The sequence below is a fragment of the Amphibalanus amphitrite genome, unplaced genomic scaffold (assembly GCF_019059575.1).
Source record: "Amphibalanus amphitrite isolate SeventyFive unplaced genomic scaffold, NRLGWU_Aamphi_draft 000139F_arrow, whole genome shotgun sequence".
Classification (NCBI taxonomy): Eukaryota; Metazoa; Arthropoda; class Thecostraca; order Balanomorpha; family Balanidae; genus Amphibalanus; species Amphibalanus amphitrite.
Genome location: NW_024881634.1, coordinates 546,246 through 564,408, shown reverse-complemented (window position 1 = coordinate 564,408; position 18,163 = coordinate 546,246). Strand labels below are relative to the sequence as shown.

At 49.6% G+C, this 18,163-nt stretch overlaps 2 protein-coding genes across 7 annotated transcripts in view; one reads left to right on the top strand and one right to left on the bottom strand.

Annotated features, from left to right (window-relative positions):
• The window catches only part of LOC122382440 (protein catecholamines up-like), a 12,723-nt gene extending 11,842 nt beyond the window's left edge, over positions 1-881 (bottom strand). The window contains exon 1 of one of the 2 annotated variants that reach the window (XM_043367746.1): positions 825-881. The gene's annotated coding sequence lies outside the window, so the exon portion shown is untranslated. Of the gene's footprint in view, positions 1-402; positions 577-824 lie in introns of those variants that run through there. The other variant, XM_043367747.1, reaches the window with a different exon arrangement.
• On the top strand, positions 636-18,163 carry LOC122382442 (cyclin-dependent kinase 8-like). Of its 5 annotated transcripts, none has more exons than XM_043367748.1 (11): positions 636-720; positions 2,798-2,956; positions 4,491-4,677; positions 9,775-9,945; positions 10,407-10,566; positions 12,199-12,412; positions 12,710-12,782; positions 13,300-13,397; positions 14,158-14,251; positions 15,977-16,087; positions 16,966-18,163. In XM_043367748.1, exons 2-11 carry the CDS (start codon positions 2,829-2,831, stop codon positions 17,119-17,121), a joined length of 1,392 nt encoding a protein of 463 aa, XP_043223683.1. In that variant the 5' UTR covers positions 636-720; positions 2,798-2,828; the 3' UTR covers positions 17,122-18,163. The 5 variants fall into 5 exon arrangements, with proteins under 5 accessions (XP_043223683.1, XP_043223687.1, XP_043223688.1 ...); XM_043367752.1 differs by having other exon boundaries at positions 644-720; positions 14,158-14,242; XM_043367753.1 differs by having other exon boundaries at positions 716-760; positions 14,158-14,242.

Below are 18,163 nucleotides of genomic sequence, written 5' to 3'. Positions count from 1 at the left end.
GGTTAATATCAAACTGCCTTAGAGCATAAAATCCTCGGAAGATTAATATTGGCGAAAATTGGTAGACAGTACACCCGCTGACGTCATCTGTCAAGGTCACCGATGTAAACAAACGACTAACCGTTCTACCTCCTATATATGGCCTTGACAGGGCCTAAATGAAAAGCAATGGTTGAGCCCCAGTAATATAGCATTAAACTTGAAACTGTTTACTGTTAACACTTAACAGTGCCTAAACTGTAGGAAGAAAATTGTTTTCTTCTGGTTTGCTCCTTGGTTACTTATCTTATTTTTCAAAGAAGGATATGCAGTACCTACCTATTAAATCGTTAGACTATTTTTTGCATGTGTAACCCGACCAGAAACAGGGATAAATAAAACAACAGTGCATCGACTACATACCTATCGCAGAGACCACCGGCCGGCACAAACCGTGCTAAAATCTTGAAAAGTGACACGTTACATACGTTTTTTGTTTGTAAGGAGCGACGAAATGTTCTTTCTTCAACTTGGTGTCACTCGAGATATCCAATATTGCAGCGTGATTCGTAAGCTTATAAAAATGAGCTCCTTTTTGAGCCGCTAATTCTGCTTTTGAACACTTTATAACTGCGACAAAAGCGGTGCAGTCAATTTTCGAAGTATGCGCTGACTTGTCGCTGACTTTACAAACGCTCTTCGTTTGTTTTCAGCTTCAGTTTTTTTTTTTTGAAAGTCAAGGTGCCTTTTTATTGAAAATGACGTTTTGCTTGACCGCTTTGTCAGTGGCCTTGTTGAGAATGCTTTTAGGGAGGAATTGCGTTTGCTATTCAATTGTTTCTCATCATCGCTGACTTGACTGCTCTTTAGAAATTTGCTGATGAGGACAGCAAATTGACAGAGGAACAATATTGGGAGCACCCATTCTTCACTTGGAAATACATTTATAGAATGTCTTCTTCTCTTGGGCCAATTTGGGCCAATTTAGCTCTTCACTGCTGTTTGTTGAATATGATTTAGGATGGGCGCCATATACTATATATAGCCTCGTTGCTGGTGCGCCCTAAAACACCAAATCATCATCAATAGGAGGGGTGTACACGGGCACCGCACACTGCTGCGTGCGGTGTGTGCGGTGCGTCCAGCAGGCGTGGGGGTAGGGGATGGGTAGACGGCTCTGACGTCACGGCTGCGTGCGGTGGACAGTCCGCTGTGGCCCGTCCCGACCGGCCACAGCGATCGCTGTGTGCGGTGACGGAAGGCTGACGTAGGGACGCAGTGGGCGGAGCCTGGAGGCTGTGTGCGGTCCGACCGCACACAGGGCCCGTGAACAGCCCTAGGATTTAGGATAGTGTATTGTAGGTACCTACTGGTTGGCTTTGCCACACTGTTCCGTTGTCTTTTCAGCCCTCGCCCCTCTTTGTCACGATGGTCAAGTCAGATCTGCTGTTGGCATCAGTTTGTTATCAGCATGCTGACAGTTGTCCCATATTGATATATGGAAGATGTGCTGCCTTTTTTGGCTTTTCATTGGTGAAACACACTGAGACTGACCACATGGATTAATATGACCAATGATAAGCTGAACAATGCCAGCAAGCTGGCAGCCTGCGCATAAACAATGGTGACTGAATAGCACCCAGGCCAGGCTGGGTGGTCACCTTTATTCAATGAGACAGTAGCTCCTCAGCAGTCAGCATAGGAATAAAGATGCTTCTCAGCAGCAGGCTGACATATGGTGGGGTCAGGGATGACTGTTAGGCTAGCTGGGTGACGCATTAGGTAAGAAAGGGCCAGCTGGCTCCGGTGGCACCCCAGGGCGACTGCCCAGACCAATGTCTCCCCCAATGCCAACCATCCTTCTGGAATCTGAATCCAAATAAAGAAAACCTATTGTTTGGTTGAAATGGCCTGACTAAGCTTGCAAAACAGAACAAAATCAAGTTTGGTTGGTATTCATTTGTCTTCCTCAGGATAAACCCACAAACATCCGCCCTCAGACTTCACTTCCTGCTAAAATTGAAGCTGAGGCCTAACTGTTTTTTTTTTTCAAGGAAAAATCTTGTTCCTTTCTATGTTTCCAGGTCCTGAATCTATAAATGATGCACATTACTGCAACAAATAGCATTATGATCAATTGAGGTGAGGTGACCTCTGCTATGCAAAGGTAAAACCATGTAGGTTATCGTTCAGAAAACAATGACATACATGGCAGACTGAATCTAATCTGACCTAACCCAGCTTATCTAACCTAACATCTTTCCAAACCCATCCTACCCAAACCTAACCCTATCTTTCTCTACACCTAACTTACACTTAACACCTTCCTCTAGAAGATTAAGGCTGGAATGGGCTAAGTCAGATTAATCTGGGTCCCTCTTGATGGATTATAATGAATCATGATATTTTCTGCATGAGCAAACTTCTTTTTTAAATTCAGGACATGGAAAAGCATGGAAATGAGTTCATCATTGAAAAGCTGTTTGAGCCTTAGTTTTTGTTTCAGTAAACCCACTTCCCTTTCTTGGCTGGTATGGTAGTAACCTTTATGAAAATGTGGGATATGAGACATCTCTCAATATACCTATCCTGTTAGATATGTGCTGATCTGGAAACTTTGTATGTTTTACTGATATACATTTATGGTAAATTAGGTAAGGTACCGTCAAGATAAAGTAATATAATAAACACATTGGAGTGAAATTGAATAAGAAAGGTTCCCATACCCTATAGTTTTTTTCTTTTTTAAAATTTTGTTTGTTTTACTCATTCGTTTGGCAGCTAGGTGATGATGAGGTATCATGCATCCAACTTCCAGGTGTGAAGGTGTGAATAGCAGCAAGGCAGTCATGGATTATGAATTTAAACAGAAGACACAAGTTGAACGTGCCAAAGTTGAAGATAACTTTGAATTCGAAGGCTGCAAAGTGGGTCGTGGTACCTATGGCCATGTGTACAAGGCCAAGAGAAGAGATGGGTGAGTAGTTTTTCAGTATGGCATGGGGGGTAAATTGGATTGGTCTGACTGCCCACGACGACTGCTTCTTAACAAGTGATTTAACCCGCGCGGGGCTGGGGTCTCCAGCCGAACGCGCGGGGCTGGGGGGGGGGGGTGCAAATTTTACCCCCCCCCCCTGTTATCTCCCGAACTAATGGTCCGATTTGGAAAATTCAAACGCCAATCGAAAGATCTCATCACGAACAACTAAAAACATGTACTTGATTTAAAGTTTGAGGTCAAGGTCAAGGTCAGGTCAAGGGTACAGATTGCAAGTTCCTACAGTATCGGCCTTGCACCGTAGTTGCCGAAGAATGGAGTCATGGACTGAGACTGATTGCCCAAAACGTGTTCTTAGGCTACCAAGACAATATTCGTTGCATACAATAGCATTCAGAGGTCAAGGTCAAGGTCAGGTCAGGTCAGGTCACCAAAAACAAAATATAGAAAAGGGCATGTGCGACACATGTTTTATGGGTGATTTTACTCATAGAATTCAATAGGCACACTCAATAAGTGATATGGACCACCTCTGGATGAATTTCAGGTCGAGGTCAGGTCAAGGTCAGGTCAAGTGAGGTCAATTTTTAAAGTTGGTTGTTAAGGCCTAAAAAGGTGTCTATCTGATGCAGTTTTTTCACGGCAAATCGAATGGTGCTATTTTTGTTTCCGTACGAGGTCTAGAACTTCCAAAAAAAACATTTTTCAAATTTTGTGTGTGTCGTGACGTCATAAAATGTTTAATAACTCCCACATTTTTGAACCGATTCTTCTAAAAATTGGTATGTAGGTGCACATAGACCACTTCTATGACATATATTCCGGTTTTTTTCGATACACTCAAAATTTTGGATTTTATAATTATTTTCCCAAAAAAGTCAGTTTTTTGGAAAAAATTTTTTGGACAAAATCCTAAATTTTCAAAAAACCGAGATAGCCATTTGATAGACAAAGTAGAATTACGTATAACCTTTTTTGTTACGCCTTGATTCCTTTTAAAATGAAGTTGTTAGCGGCGTTTGAAATTTTGCCGTTTTTGAGGCGAAAATGGCGAACATGACGTCACTAAAACGTCAATTTCTCAAAATTTTTCCGACGGATTTCGCTCAAATTTTCAGGGAACGTGTCAAATTGATGTCAGAAAAGGTACTGAAAGTTTGGCGGCGCTGCGCGCCGCCGTTTTTGAGATATTGCAAAAGTTCGCGAGGGGGGGTAAAATTTACCCCCCCCCCCCAGCCCCGCGCGGGTTAACCGTGACACCGCGCCTTATCGTTTCGGGCCGTTCATTCTCATTTATCTGACATTTTTGAAGAGAACTCGTTTTAAGATCACAGTTCTACAAGGTGGTTTACCAAAGAGGGATATGTTATGTAAATGTACAGTCACTGCGCATTTGTCATATTCATAAAACCACTGAGTCCAGCAGCAGCTGATGCGTTGATTTCCCCATGCCTCGATGTGGTGGTGGTTACTCGCGTTCTGCGCTTCTCACTCCTCCCACCTATCCCCACAGGAAAGACGTGCGCGAGTACGCGCTGAAGCAGATCGAGGGCACGGGCCTCTCCATGTCCGCCTGTCGCGAGATCGCCCTGCTGCGCGAGCTCAAGCACCCGAACGTCATCAACCTGCAGCGCGTGTTCCTGTCGCAGCCCGACAGGAAGGTCTGGCTGCTCTTCGACTATGCCGAACACGACCTTTGGGTGAGTGGTGCAGCATTGAACGGCGTTTGGCCGTGGATGTGACCTCTTGGTGGACAGTCAGATCGTTTTGAATCTTTGGTCCGTGGCTGCTCTTCGACTTGCCGAACACGACCTCTGGGTGAGTGGTGCGAGTAGTGCAGTGGTCATGGTGCTACACTGAGCGGTCGTGACCCCCTCATGACCCCCTCACGACCCTCACGACCTCGCGACCGGGGGGGGGGGGGCGGAGTATGTACAGTTCAGATCGGTGCTTATCTTGAACATTGGCTGCGACTTACGACTAAAACCTCCGATCGGGTATTGAACGGCAGCCGAACTATTTATGTCTTATTTCCGCCATAAGCTGTTACATTTTTGTGTGTGTGAAATCTTAATATCTTGTGTATCGTTAATAGGCTAAGATACTTTTTTGCGATAGCGATGCCATCAATTTATATGTCGATTAATGAGAACCTCATTATGACTGCCGAGGAGGAGTTTTTTCAGTCCGACTCCGTCGCACTTCATCACAGTACTCCCCGGTACAGTGCTACCTTGCGACACGGCCAGTGCTATTTATAGGGCACAGAGCGCACCCAGAGCTGAAATAATTTACGATTCCATTAGTGGCAGGGCGACCTGTGCGGCCCGCCAGGTGATGAGATTATTTCGGTTCGCTGACCGGGCGGTCTCATTCGGGATAGACCTAATCAATGTCGCATGTATTGCCAAGGTGCGGTCTTCAATTACGAAACACGTCATCGATTTTCGCCCGTCAACCCCGACTACCTAATTTGTGTCTACCTACGTCTACCTGGGTATAAAGTTACCTGCCCGTGTTTGAGATGTGCCTGCCCTTGTTTCCGCTTCTGTGTATGTCCGAGTTTGTCCGTGATCTTGACCTGTTGTCCGTGTACAGGGTGGGCCAGAATGATTTACCTGTTTGTTTTCAGTCCATAACTCGAAAAGTTATGAACTGATTTTAATACAATTTTGCTTGCGGCTTCTTAACTGGCTTGTGTATCAACATTTAGATCGTTTTTACTTTTTGTCATGGTTGTTGATGAGCTATGGTGAATATTACAAAAAGAGCCCAAATAGCAGCGCTGAAGCAGGCTGGTCACAACTCCAAAAGCGTTGTCAATTAGCCTGGTGTTTTCTTAGAAACCGTTAACAGTGTAATTAAATGACTTGAATAGGAAGGGTTAGTATCAACGAAGTCCATCCCAGGCAGAATAAGGATATCCGCATCAAGAAGCTGGTTGACATCGTGCACAAGAATGTGTTTCAAATCCTAGGCGAAACGTGCGGACTCTGCCAAGAGACCTCAGTGTTTCGCCCAGAATGACCAGGAGGATCGTAAACGACGACAGGCTTCAAGTCGTACAAGATGGAACGTCGGCACCTAATTTCGGCGGCATCCAGGGAAAAGTGGCTACACGGGGCCCAAAAGATATTGGAGGAGATCAGAAGCGCCGGTAACAAGGCATTTCTCTGGTCCAATGAACAAATTTCCATGTTTTAGCCCCAGAAAAAAAACTCCCAAAGCGACAAAATCTTGGCAGCTGGTCCTTCCAGCGTCGATCCTGCTATCCGGACCATTTTTCGTCGCCAGAAGCCTGCTGGTGTCATGGTCTGGGCTGCCGTCGCATCTGACGGCTCAAAAGGGCCCTTGGTCTTCATCAAGGAAGGTGTGAAAGTCAATTCAAAGGTTTAAGTCCATCTGCCGGAGGAACATGTTCTGCCTTGGGCCACACAGCCGTTCCAAGACGGAAACGTCTTGGTCCAGGACAGTGCGCCGTCCCAAACGGCCAATATCGCTCATCAGCAGACTTGTGACAGCTCAAGAAAAAAGTGAGCTCGCTCAGCTCAACTCCGCCTTATCCGCTCCCGCTCAGCTCCCGCTCAGTTTAACGCGGCTCAGCTCAGCTCACGTTCCGCTCAAACCGGCTGCGCTCCGCTCACGCTCAGCTCAGCTCAGCTCAGTTTCCGCTCAGCTCAGCTCAGCTCAGTTTCCGCTCAGCTCAGTTCAGTTTCCGCTCAGCTCAGTTCAGTTTCCGCTCAGCTCAGTTTCCGCTCAGCTCAGCTCAGCTCAGCTCAGTTTCCGCTCAGCTCAGCTCAGCTCAACTCAGTTCCCGTTCAGCTCAGCTCAGTTTCCGCTCAATTCAGCTCAGCTCAGTTTCCGCTCAGAAAAAATGTACCGACGAAAAAATGCACGGACGAAAAAATGTACAGACGAAAAAAATGCGAGACGAAAAAAGTCGGACGAAAATCTGCGGACGAAAAATTGTCCGACGAAAATCTTCTAGACGAAAAAAACGTCATGGAATCATCTCAACTAGGCGGTGTTTCACGGCCGAGAGCAGCACGCCCACGCCGCCATCCGCTCTTGGCACCCTGCCAGGAGCTGACGTTACATTTTGGGGTAGTGTTGGAACTTGGAGATAAGAGTTTGTTTATACCTATCTCCATGGAAACCCCATTTGACACGTGTGATAGCAGCGTGCTGTTATCAGTGAAACCGGTGAAACCTATAACACCACCCTGATCTCAACCAAGGCAATGTCAACACTATTAGAATTCATAGTCGGCGTGTGAATAAGCCGAGCTTTTCCCATATAATGGACATCAGAAGGTGAGAGTTCCAGTTAGCGCCTCTGCCCCACCCCACTTTCAATAGGATATGGTTGCTTAGCCCACATTCAACCAACGAAGAGGAACTTTATTTGCTAATTCCTAATTGTAAATATTTTATGCAGAGGTAAGAACCCTTATTGATAAAATTAATTTAAATAACTGCTTAAATAACAAAGTGAAGAATGCTGAATTGTACATTGCGGAGCAGAGTGTCAAGGCGAAGCATCAAAGCCTGACAGTAGGTATTCATCTTGCAGTCAGACTTGAAACTTGAGACTGGCTGTATTAGCCTGTAAATTGGCCAAGACCCTGGTCTTCCAATTTCCATGCAATATGGGTGAAAGAAATTAAGCTTGATTAGTGATTACTATTGATTTCTTTAGAGTTTTGATATTTTTAAGTGCGATCACGAAGGCAGTGTAATTGCTCACTCCATAGCTAGCTCATAGCTGAAGCATCAAAGCTTGAGTTAACACGCGCACCGACGGGGGGGGGGGCGGATATCCGCCCCCCCCCCTGAGGTTTTTCGCGGATGCCGCAAAATTTGGTACGACTATTCTCTCATCAATTTTACACATGGTGTGCAAGTTTGAACCTCCTAACTTTGAAGGTCAGGTCACCAGGTCACTTTGAATGACCCAACCTCAAGTCACTTTTTTGCAACTTTGTCACCATGCCAGAGCTACAGTAGATGTCGGAGGCCTTTGAAAGTCGCAGGATGTTATTAGGTTATTAGTAGCTACAATTTTTATATCTCGGAATTTTGATGTCGGTGACCTAAGGTCAGGCCAGTTTCTCGACCTCCCCATTATAAGTCAATGGGGGAAAAATCAACTCCCTGTTTTTACCACTAAAACGGGTCGGAATGACCCCATATACCATACATGACTTCATATACGATCAACCTTCACTACCTTGAGGTCTGTTTTGCTGTTGGGCGGCTGTAAGGTCATGTGACGTCATCAAAGGTCATCAAAGGTTTTTTGCCAATAACTCCGTACAGGAACAAGATACAGCCGCGCGGATGGTCTCATTGTGTTCAGCTCGTCAAGACGCATCGAATGATATGCATGATGACCTCGAGGTCACGTGACCTGAGGTCAACCTTTGACCTTGACCTTTCGAGGTCAACATATATATCATTCGATGCGGATTGACGAGAGGATCACGATGATGCCCTTAGTTTGTTCCTATCATGACTAATTCGAAAGTTATTCGAGAAAAACTCTCTCCTTATCTAGCGCCGCCATTTTGACTTTTTCGACCCCTGTGACGTCATCTTTGACCTGACCTGAAAATGACCTTAGTAAAAATTGTAGACCTTGTCCGTGCGTATCCGATGCCGTTTACCGCTTGTCGCTATCTTGCTTCGTTCTCGAGATCTCAGGGGGGGGGCGGTCATCCGCCCCCCCCGTCGGTACGAAGTTGGCGCAGACCCCCGTCGGTGCGCGGGTTAATTTCCAAGCATGAACTGAAAAGAATTAGAACTGGATCAGCTCAGCTCAGCTAAATCAGCTCAGCTCAATCAGCTCAGCTCAGCTCGCTCAGCTCGCTCAGCTCAGCTCAGCTCAGCTCAATCAGCTCAGCTCAGCTCAGCTCAGCTCAATCATCTCAGCTCGCTCAGCTCAGCTCAGCTCAATCAGCTCAGCTCAGTTCAGCTCGCTCAGCTCAGCTCAGCTCAGCTCAGCTCAGCTCAAGCTCATTCAGCTCAGCTCAGCTCAAGCTCATTCAGCTCAGCTCAGACAGCAGCTCAGCTCAATGCATTACTGAGCCGGCTCAGCTCACAGCTCAACAATTTGGCAAAATGTTGAGCCGGCTCATGAGCTGAGCTGATTTTTGAGCCGGCTCAACTGAGCTGATCACAAGTCTGCTCATCAGTGATGCAAGACCCACATGTCTGGGTTGTGGGACAAAGACATTCGGCCACCATCAAGTCCAGACCCGACCCGATGGACATCGCCATCTGAACCATCTTAGAGAGGAAGGTGTGTGCAACGCCACACAGCAAAATCATCGCCCTGACGTTGTCCCTCGAGACGGCATGGTCGAATCTTGGCGAGGACACCGTGCGGCACCCCTGCCCTCCGCAGAGGGACGTTTCGAAGCAGTGGTGAAGGCCAATTGTGGCCATATTGAGTCGTAGTGCTGTCGCTGAGATGTGTACATGCTGCTGAATATATGTACCAAAATCAATTCGATATCTTTGTTCAGGACCGAAATATTAAAAAAATCCTTTTGTAAATCTTTCTGGCCCACCCTGTATATCTGTGCTTTTGTCTGTCAGGAAACGCACATGTGCGCGACGCCGGTACATTATCATGTCAGTGGCTGTGCCCATGACGTCTGTCTGTGACCGGCGCTGGGTCCGTAGTACGCACCGTATCGGTTTCTGACTATCCAAGTCTCTCTGTGCTCGTGTCCATGTCGATAACCTGAATCACGCCCCTGACATGATCCTCCTGCCCCATCCGGCTGCGACAGCACATCATCAAGTACCACCGGGCGGCCAAGGCCAACAAGAAACCGGTGCTGGTGTCGCGTGGCATGGTGAAGTCGCTGCTGTACCAGATCCTGGACGGCATCCACTACCTGCACGCCAACTGGGTGCTGCACAGAGACCTGAAGCCGGCCAACATCCTCGTCATGGGAGAGGTGAGACGATACGGCCGACCGATACCCGTGGGCCGTGGGAGGGCCCCGTCTGGTGTTTTCCACTCCAGTCTGGTATGAGCTGGTTCGATCTGGAGAGTGATATGAATCTAATGATCAATTTTTGCAGTCTGTTTTGATTAAAGACATAATATTGCGTCTCTCATTTTTGACACCGGCTCCCTTGGGCGCCGATGACCACTGTAGTCCGGGCGCCCCCCCCCCCAAAAAAAAACATTCATCATCATGATCATCATGGACACCGGCTCCCTCTTTTAGCAACCTCTTAATGGTAGTTCCATTCTTGACCATCTGGACCGCACAGTGTCAGTAGGGTGACATGTAATCCTGCTCAACCCTCCGCCGTTCATCCATAGTATGGCCAATGGCCTATAACCTCTCTGAAATAACCCTTCAATTGTCACAATTTCTACCTTCTGCCCCCCCCCCCCCCCCTCCGTCAGGGTCCGGAGCGCGGCCGGGTGAAGATCGCCGACATGGGGTTCGCGCGCCTCTTCAACTCGCCTCTGAAGCCGCTGGCAGACCTGGACCCGGTGGTGGTGACATTCTGGTACCGAGCGCCCGAGCTGCTGCTGGGAGCCAGACACTACACTAAGGCCATCGGTAGGACACAACACAAAGGCTACCAGTACTGCGGCGCGGCCGCGTACAGCACGCGTCAGAATAGGGTGATCAAGTCCGGTCCCTTAGCTATATTGTATTATGCTGATGTTCCGACCTATAGGCTATGTCTGAGGGAAAATGTGCCGCCCTTAACCAGGCACGGCTGTGTTGTAGATGGGTACCCGTCAAAATTCGTGGAGATTTGGGTCGATATTTGTCCCACAACTGATTTCCTAGAAATCATTACCTTTTCATAAACCATGCACCCTAGGCTGTTCACAGTTGAAATTATTCAAAAGTGCCATTGCGCATGCGCGTAAAATGGTCCGTGACCCAGAAAAAAATAAAATTTTCTTCTGGGTCACGCATTATAAAACCAGATACGTTCACTCACCTCATGCGCGATATAACCCCCTTATCGGCAATGACCTTCTCCACACGTAGGCGGAAAGACTTGCATGTCTTGATGATGTAGGTGGGCAGAATTTCTCTTCTAGGTCACGATTTTTTTTCCTGGGTCACGCTAAAATTCGTGACCCAGAAGAAAAAAATGCGTGACCCAGGGGAATGGTTTTTACAGTTTTCCGAATATGGCAAGTTTGTTATCGAATACTTATCTCCAAGTACATCTTATCTGGAGTACCTGAGCACGCAGCAACACGACACTGTGATTCTTTTCGACACTTACCAGCCACAAGCCACAAGGGCGTGTGACCCAGAATAAAGAAATCTTATGGCACGCAGGAGATGATTTCCCCTGGGTTCGCCCAGCCCAACTGACAGTTTTCAGTTTCCGCCCCCGCTCTCTGCGCCTTCGCGGGATAGGACCATATGCAAGTCTGCAGATCCTGCTTACCCGGTCCGTAATGCTTTGAATGAGGAGCTAAGTACCGTGACCCAGAAACAAACGTGACCCAGAAAAAAGTTTGCCAAAAACCGTGGGACAGACGTTTTTGCGTTGTGCAGTTTTGCTAAATTGTATAACCAAAAAATAAGAACCATGAAGAGAAATTTCAATGTTTTTGCTATTCACAACGCTCCCTCGCGCTCAATTATCTCTAAAAATAACTACACAGCAGCTCTGTAGATTTTTTTCGCAGGTTGTGGGACAAGCTAAAATACATAGGCACACAAAAGCACGGTTTTGGAAAGATGTCCAATTTTTTTTTTGCCACTTTGCTGTTGCCTTTTCAATGATTTTTTTCTTCAATCAAATGTCCAAATCTCGCGTACGAACCCGTGTTACGCTAAAATAAGCTCATTTATTGACGTGAGGCATTATTGAAATCGTGGGACAGCATATCTCCACGAATTTTGACGGACACCCAGATACTAAAGCGTGCTGATCAACATATGCTGACGCAGTAATTGATATCATTATGCACTATCTTTTGTATTTGTATTGGTATTGGCTTACCCGAGAAAGATATATGGCAGGATACGCTAGTGAGATAGGTAACATTTCGAGTATTGACTTGCAATGTGTTAAGAACCGTAATTATGCTGTTACGGTAACCAACATATGCACATCATGCCGAGACTAGCATGCTCTCTGTGCTAGATTTAATCACGTTATGTCCTGCAGTTGCGACAAAGTGTCCTTTTCTCTAACTGCTGTGCCGTGTCGGGCAGATATCTGGGCGATCGGCTGCATCTTCGCCGAGCTGCTCACCTCAGAGCCCATCTTCCACTGCCGCCAAGAGGACATCAAGACGTCGAACCCGTACCACCACGACCAGCTGGACCGCATCTTCAACGTCATGGGCTTCCCGCAGGAGAAGGACTGGGAGGACATCCGCAAGATGCCCGAGCACGGCACGCTGCTGAAGGACTTCAAACGGTCCAGGTGGGTGCGAATGCGGGTGTTTCGTAGTAATTGACCAAGCAGGCGAGCCTAATTACTACATGGCTCTTATACGGTCTTGATGTAAGGAAGATGCAGGCGGTAGTAAATAGGCGAATGAGGAGTCGGGTGGTAGGAGACGATCGCTAAGCGGCATGCGATGCGATGTGTTAACTGTTGGCGTGCAGTGTCTTGTGTCTAATTGTGTGTCTTGTGTCAGAGTTCAGTCACGGCCCGACCCGCTGTGATCCTTTTTTCGAGCGACCCGTCCCTCATGACCGTGCCCCGCCTGTCCGACAGCTATGCCAACTACTCCCTGGTCAAGTACATGGAGCGGCACAAGGTGAAGCCCGACAGCAAGTCCTTCCACTTGGTGAGTGTTGTGGGACGCGTGGTCCGGAATTGGTCAACCAGAGCCCTGGGGTTTTACGGGGACATGGACGCGAAATTGGACTTATGAGGACGTGATTGAAGGATTATGCGTATATGTAGAACACTCCAGGCGTTTTATGGAGACGTTGGCAACTCTGCCGTCCAAAGGCAAAACCGCATATGTCGGGTCAGGTCATGACCCGACATATGCGTTTTTGCCTTTGGACGGCCGACGGCAGAACTGGGAGGACCATCTCAGTGTTGTAAATTGCAGACCTGACATTATGTGGGGCCCTGGTGGTAACGTTGCGTGGGTACGCTTGGGTGGAGCCTGTATTTCACGTCGGGACTTGTTCGTGTAATTGCACGTAATTGTATAGGGGCCTGGCTGTGGGAGACCTCTGGCGTTATGTGAACTTCTTGCATTTTTTGGATGCGTTTCATGGAAATGTAGTTGCCCGCTCGCTCCCACGTCGCGTCCGTCGTGCGGTCTGACCGATGGCCGTACCCGTCCCCAGCTGCAGAAGCTGCTCATCATGGACCCCACCAAGCGGATCACCTCGGAGACGGCCATGGTGGACGACTACTTCAAGGAGGATCCGCTGCCCACATCAGAGTAAGACTCCGATTCACTGCAACCTAATTATATCGTAAAAGCAATACATACACAAGTACCAATGTCACGCATTTATCGGACCAGAACCCGATTTCGGTGCGTTGTAATGGCTGCGCATGCTGGTTGGGGACTTAGGTCCCCCCTCTGTTGCGCGAGTGATCATCTCAAAACCGGAATGGCTGCAGGCTATGCTCGGAAACGCAATTAGATCCGAGCTTTGGTTGACTCAGCGCAGCGTGGAGCGCTGGCCAGCCGCTTAACTCTAATACCCACCGGGCTTAGTGGCACGGCTCTTGTAATGACGCACAGCAGTCGGGTGTGTGAGTGAGTTTGTAATACCATCGATTTGTGCTACTTTAACTGGTCCGATGTCGACTTACGGGCTGAGTTATTCATAGGCAGCTTTGTTACAAAACCGTGTTTGCGAAGCGATGTTCTGTGTTGACTGGTTGTTGCCAGGGCGCTTGTGTCAAGTTTTTTGCCGGGCGAACTGCTCTTTATGGGACATCGCCTAGTGCTCAGATGGAAATCCGTGGCAATTCTTCCGGCTTCAGGGCCCCGTAAGGCCGTAACGTCACTGTAACTATGTAGTCCATGGCACCAACCAATCGACTCATAGAAACATAGAAAGTAGAAACACAAACTCATGGCACTTCCCTCATCGACTTTGCCGCACCATTTCTACCGGTGACATCAACCCCACCCCGCTCCCACCCCAGACTTACGGTGACTGATAGCCTCCCCTTTTTCTTCTTTGCAGCGTGTTTGAGGGCCACAGTATACCGTACCCGAAGCGCGAGTTCCTCACGGAGGAGGACCAAGAGGACAAGTCCTCGGCCAACAAGGTGAGAAAGGTACTCTGGCTGGTGAAGGACACGGCTCCCCGTGAACGGTACGCTGTCGGCGGCCAGGCGCCGCCCGCCCCGTGACCCTGCGCGCGCGACCCCTCCCCCCGGCGCGGACGGAGGCGGCTCCAGGCTGAGGGGCCGGAGGGCATGGCGCCCCGGTCGCAGTGATAACACACACGATCATCTTGCTTCCAGAACAAGTGTGTAAAAATTCCTCACTTGTAATTCCGATAAAGTTTAGTGAGTTCAATGGCTGTAATCCGGCAGTGGTTTTAGTCCGGTGTTCATGTCAGTTGTTCGTTTGCCACCGGCCGTCTTGAGAGCCTCCGTCCGCCGCTGATGTGCCATAGACCGGTGAGGAGCGAGCCGTACCTGACACTCGACAGTGCGTGGCTTACAAGTGGGGATTTCGGGTGGTACATGTCCTGAAACCAGAACCGGTGGTCATGCGAGGCAAGATTTTTGTCCGGGAAATGGTTAAAAGGAAGCATAACTTTCGCCGTCATCATCCATCTTTGTGGGAGACGGAATTTATCTGCGCCGACTGACCAGTGTCAGGACGCATTTCTTTGCTCTTGTCCGTCCACTGTCGGGTACGGCTCGGTCGTCTCCGCTGCGACCCGCTCCACCGGGAGGATACGAGGTGGCCCGGGCAGGTCAGCTCGGCGTCGGGACCGGGACGGCGACCCAGGACCGTCACTAGCGACCTCTACCTGCCTCCGATTTACCAGTTCGGCCCCCAGTTTGTCCATCGTCACATCCCGTTCACCGTAACAGCCTTTCTAGTCCTATCACAAAACAATGACCATGTGACGACCATCACAGAACGCTTTCCAAAGCCACAGCCTGCCCGCCCACCGTAATGCACATTGCACAGCCTGCCCACCGTCAGAAGTCGCCGTCCACCTGACCTACGAGCCTACGGCTCACCGTCACTCGTTATCACAGTCAGCCCGCCCGTCCACCGTCACAGCGCTTGCGGACTTTCATTGACCCCTCTCTCTCTTGTTACCTGTCCGTCGCTCGGACCGGGCTGCTGCACTTTTTCATGTTGATTCACCCGCTTACACTGCTCTGATCACTCGAGTCGCGACTTCGCTCGCTCTGTCCGTCTTTACCACGGCAGTCGTGTCACCCCTGCTTGGAGTGTACCCTCCCCTGAGCATGACCGCGGTGCCGAGACGGTACCGGCCTGTAGACGGTAGTCCGGCGCTGCTGCCGGCGGCTGCTCCACCTCAGCTGCCAGCCCAGTGACGCCAGCTCCGACCGCGGCCCGCGCGCCGCCACACCGAGTCGAGCCGACCTGGCCTGCCCCGGCCGGCGGCCGTCCACAGCTGAGTCTGACGGCGCCTCGTGTCCAGTTCTCAGCTGGCGGTGTGCGAATGGTCACTTACATGTCCGGCTAGTTGTGTATACTGGACGTAATTTTTGCTTTTGTGTAAATGCCTTGCTTTGGGTTAAGCTGTGGCCTTACTTTTGTTTTAATTTCTATTTATATGTGGATGTATGGAACTAACGTAGCATTGTGCATGACTGTCTGTTAACATATGTGTGTTGTGTACATCTCATGAGTGTTGCGTGCCCGTATGCAAGTATGCCAGTATGCCTGTATGTAAGTGTGAATGTGTGTACGAATGTTTGTATGTTCGTGTTCATACCAACGCGTGTATATCTGTCGTTTTCCGCTGAACTGACACCGGTCCGCCGGCCGGTCGGTCTACCGTCGCGCAGGGAGCAGAGTCTCACGGTCAGGCGGCCAAGCGGGTGCGGCTGGGCCACGGGCCGCACCAGGTCACCTCGCAGGCCAGCGACAGCCACGGGCACCAGATGAGTCGGCAACAGGTGAGTGGAAATCGCCCCCGGCCCCGCCCCGTGCAGCCATGAGCGCGGTCGATACCACGACTCTCAAGCTGTGGATGGACCGCCCGCGATGCTGCCGCTCACAGTGTGAGCAAATTCTATTTCCAATTTCACAAATTCTAGCTCTCTTATTCATGATCATCAGTGTGAAGATACCCGCGATACTGTCGTTCACAGATTGAGCAGAGCATGCTCCTCTCGTTATGAGCTGGCCACGCCGTGTCCGAGGCTCATGCCTGCTCTTTGAAACACACTCCGCAGACCGCAATAAGCGACGTTGGAAACGTATTTTATCACGGGGTGACGTTCTATAAGGAGTTAAATGCACCTCTGTAGCCGGATGGGCTACGATCCCCATTAGATTTCATTGATTCCGTTTATGAACAGCATGCTCGATTTGGGATCTCATTGCGACCTCCAGGAAAACCCTTTGGGGCCATTAGTTGGATATTCTGAGAGAACGGATCGATTAAGTCAACATACTGAGATCATCGCTGAGCTAAAAATGGGCACCGGCAATGGCCAACAATTCGTGGAATGCGATTGGTAGCATTTCACTCGTAGATTATCCTGTGTCTGTTCAATTGCAAGGGCATCAATTATGGCGTCGTACCCCGGCATTTGTCGCTATTTAAGCGTCGTGCATTCCAGTGAGATTGGCAAGGTAATGGTCTCATAATGTCACGGTGACGAATATTTCGCACCGAACGGTGTGCTATTATGTCGCTCGATTCAACGAGGAGTGTATGAACAAACCGAACCATCCAACCGCATCATAATTGAATCGGTTTGTCGGTGTTTCGCTTTGATAGTAGAGGATAAAAAGAAATAAGATATTTAAAACTTTCTAATCGTTTCAGCATTCCAGTCACATGAGTCAGCAACAGCAGCAGCAACAGCAACAACAGCAACAACAGCAGCAGCAGCAGCAACAGCAGCAGCCGCCGAGCAGTATGAGTTTCGGCCAGGCGAGCGCGGGTGGACCCAACCCGAGCCAGTATGGCCAGCGGTACTGAGAGGCGACCGTCGCTGAGCCGCTGTTGCTGCTGCCGCCGCCTCCCGCTCACAGCGGCAGGGCCGGGTGGGGGACCGGGCCGCTGCCGCCTGGACTGTCACTGGCGGCAGACGACTCCCGGTGGATCACCACTGCCGGTATGTGTGACAGAGGACAGCTGCCGACAATGCGGTCGGCTGGTCCGGGCAGTTATCGATACTGTCCCCAGTGGGATGCGGTAACCGACAGTTACTTGTGGAGAACCACTGCCGATGGCGGCGGAGAACAGCTGCCGAGGCTGGTAGCGGCGGATGAGACAGCTCCCGAGCGTTTTACCAGTGGGGGACAACTACCCAACTATCGGCAGTGAAAGGCAGCTTACGTCAGCAAGAGAAAACTCCGGACTGTGTCCATTGGAGGACTGCTGTGTCGATGTCAGCAGTGAAGGAAATCTGTCGTTCCTACTTCCACCGGAGGACAGGTGACTCTTCAGTGGACGCTGCCCCGCCGAGGCATGGGCCCCCAAGGCCGAGAGCACTGTGACAGTGTGATTAGGGCTTTCTGAACGTTTCACCGTGCCCGCGACGTGTACGCCGCGTCGCTACTAGGCCATTCCTGTGGCACGATACTCGACAGTGCAAATGGTCCGTCTGGGAAAGGGTGAGCGTGCTGAGCGCGATTTTATTCATCTGGTTCTTCCAGAGCGCCGCCACTACTCAGCAGAGATGTCGCCCCTGCGGCCGTGACAGTAACCGTGACCAGACTGTCACGGCAGTAGGCGGCAGTCAGTGACTCACTCAGTCTGTGAACTGAGTCGGTCAAGTGGCGCGCTGGTTCCCGACGCGTTTGGGGCCAGACGTATGTGAACGTGTAACCGATGACCCGCCGTGTCACGGCGCCCTCCCCTGCGCGATGTCTGGCGATTCTGATTCAGGAGTACCTCCTTAGTTGTGGGTGGGTAAGAGAGCGACCCTGTGCCCCGTAAAGGTGCGATGTTTGTAGTTAGTTTTGATGATCGTGGATTGTGGTGCCTTTTGTACAAAATACATATTCGTGACAAATAA

Excerpts from the sequence above, each read along its gene's own strand:
- LOC122382442 (XM_043367749.1), top strand. The coding sequence starts at position 738 with ATGACGTTTTGCTTGACCGCTTT. Across the intron at positions 761-2,797 it reads ACGTTTTGCTTGACCGCTTT|GTGTGAAGGTGTGAATAGCA; the intron begins GTCAGTGGCCTT and ends TCCAACTTCCAG. Across the intron at positions 12,413-12,709 it reads AAGGACTTCAAACGGTCCAG|CTATGCCAACTACTCCCTGG; the intron begins GTGGGTGCGAAT and ends CCTGTCCGACAG.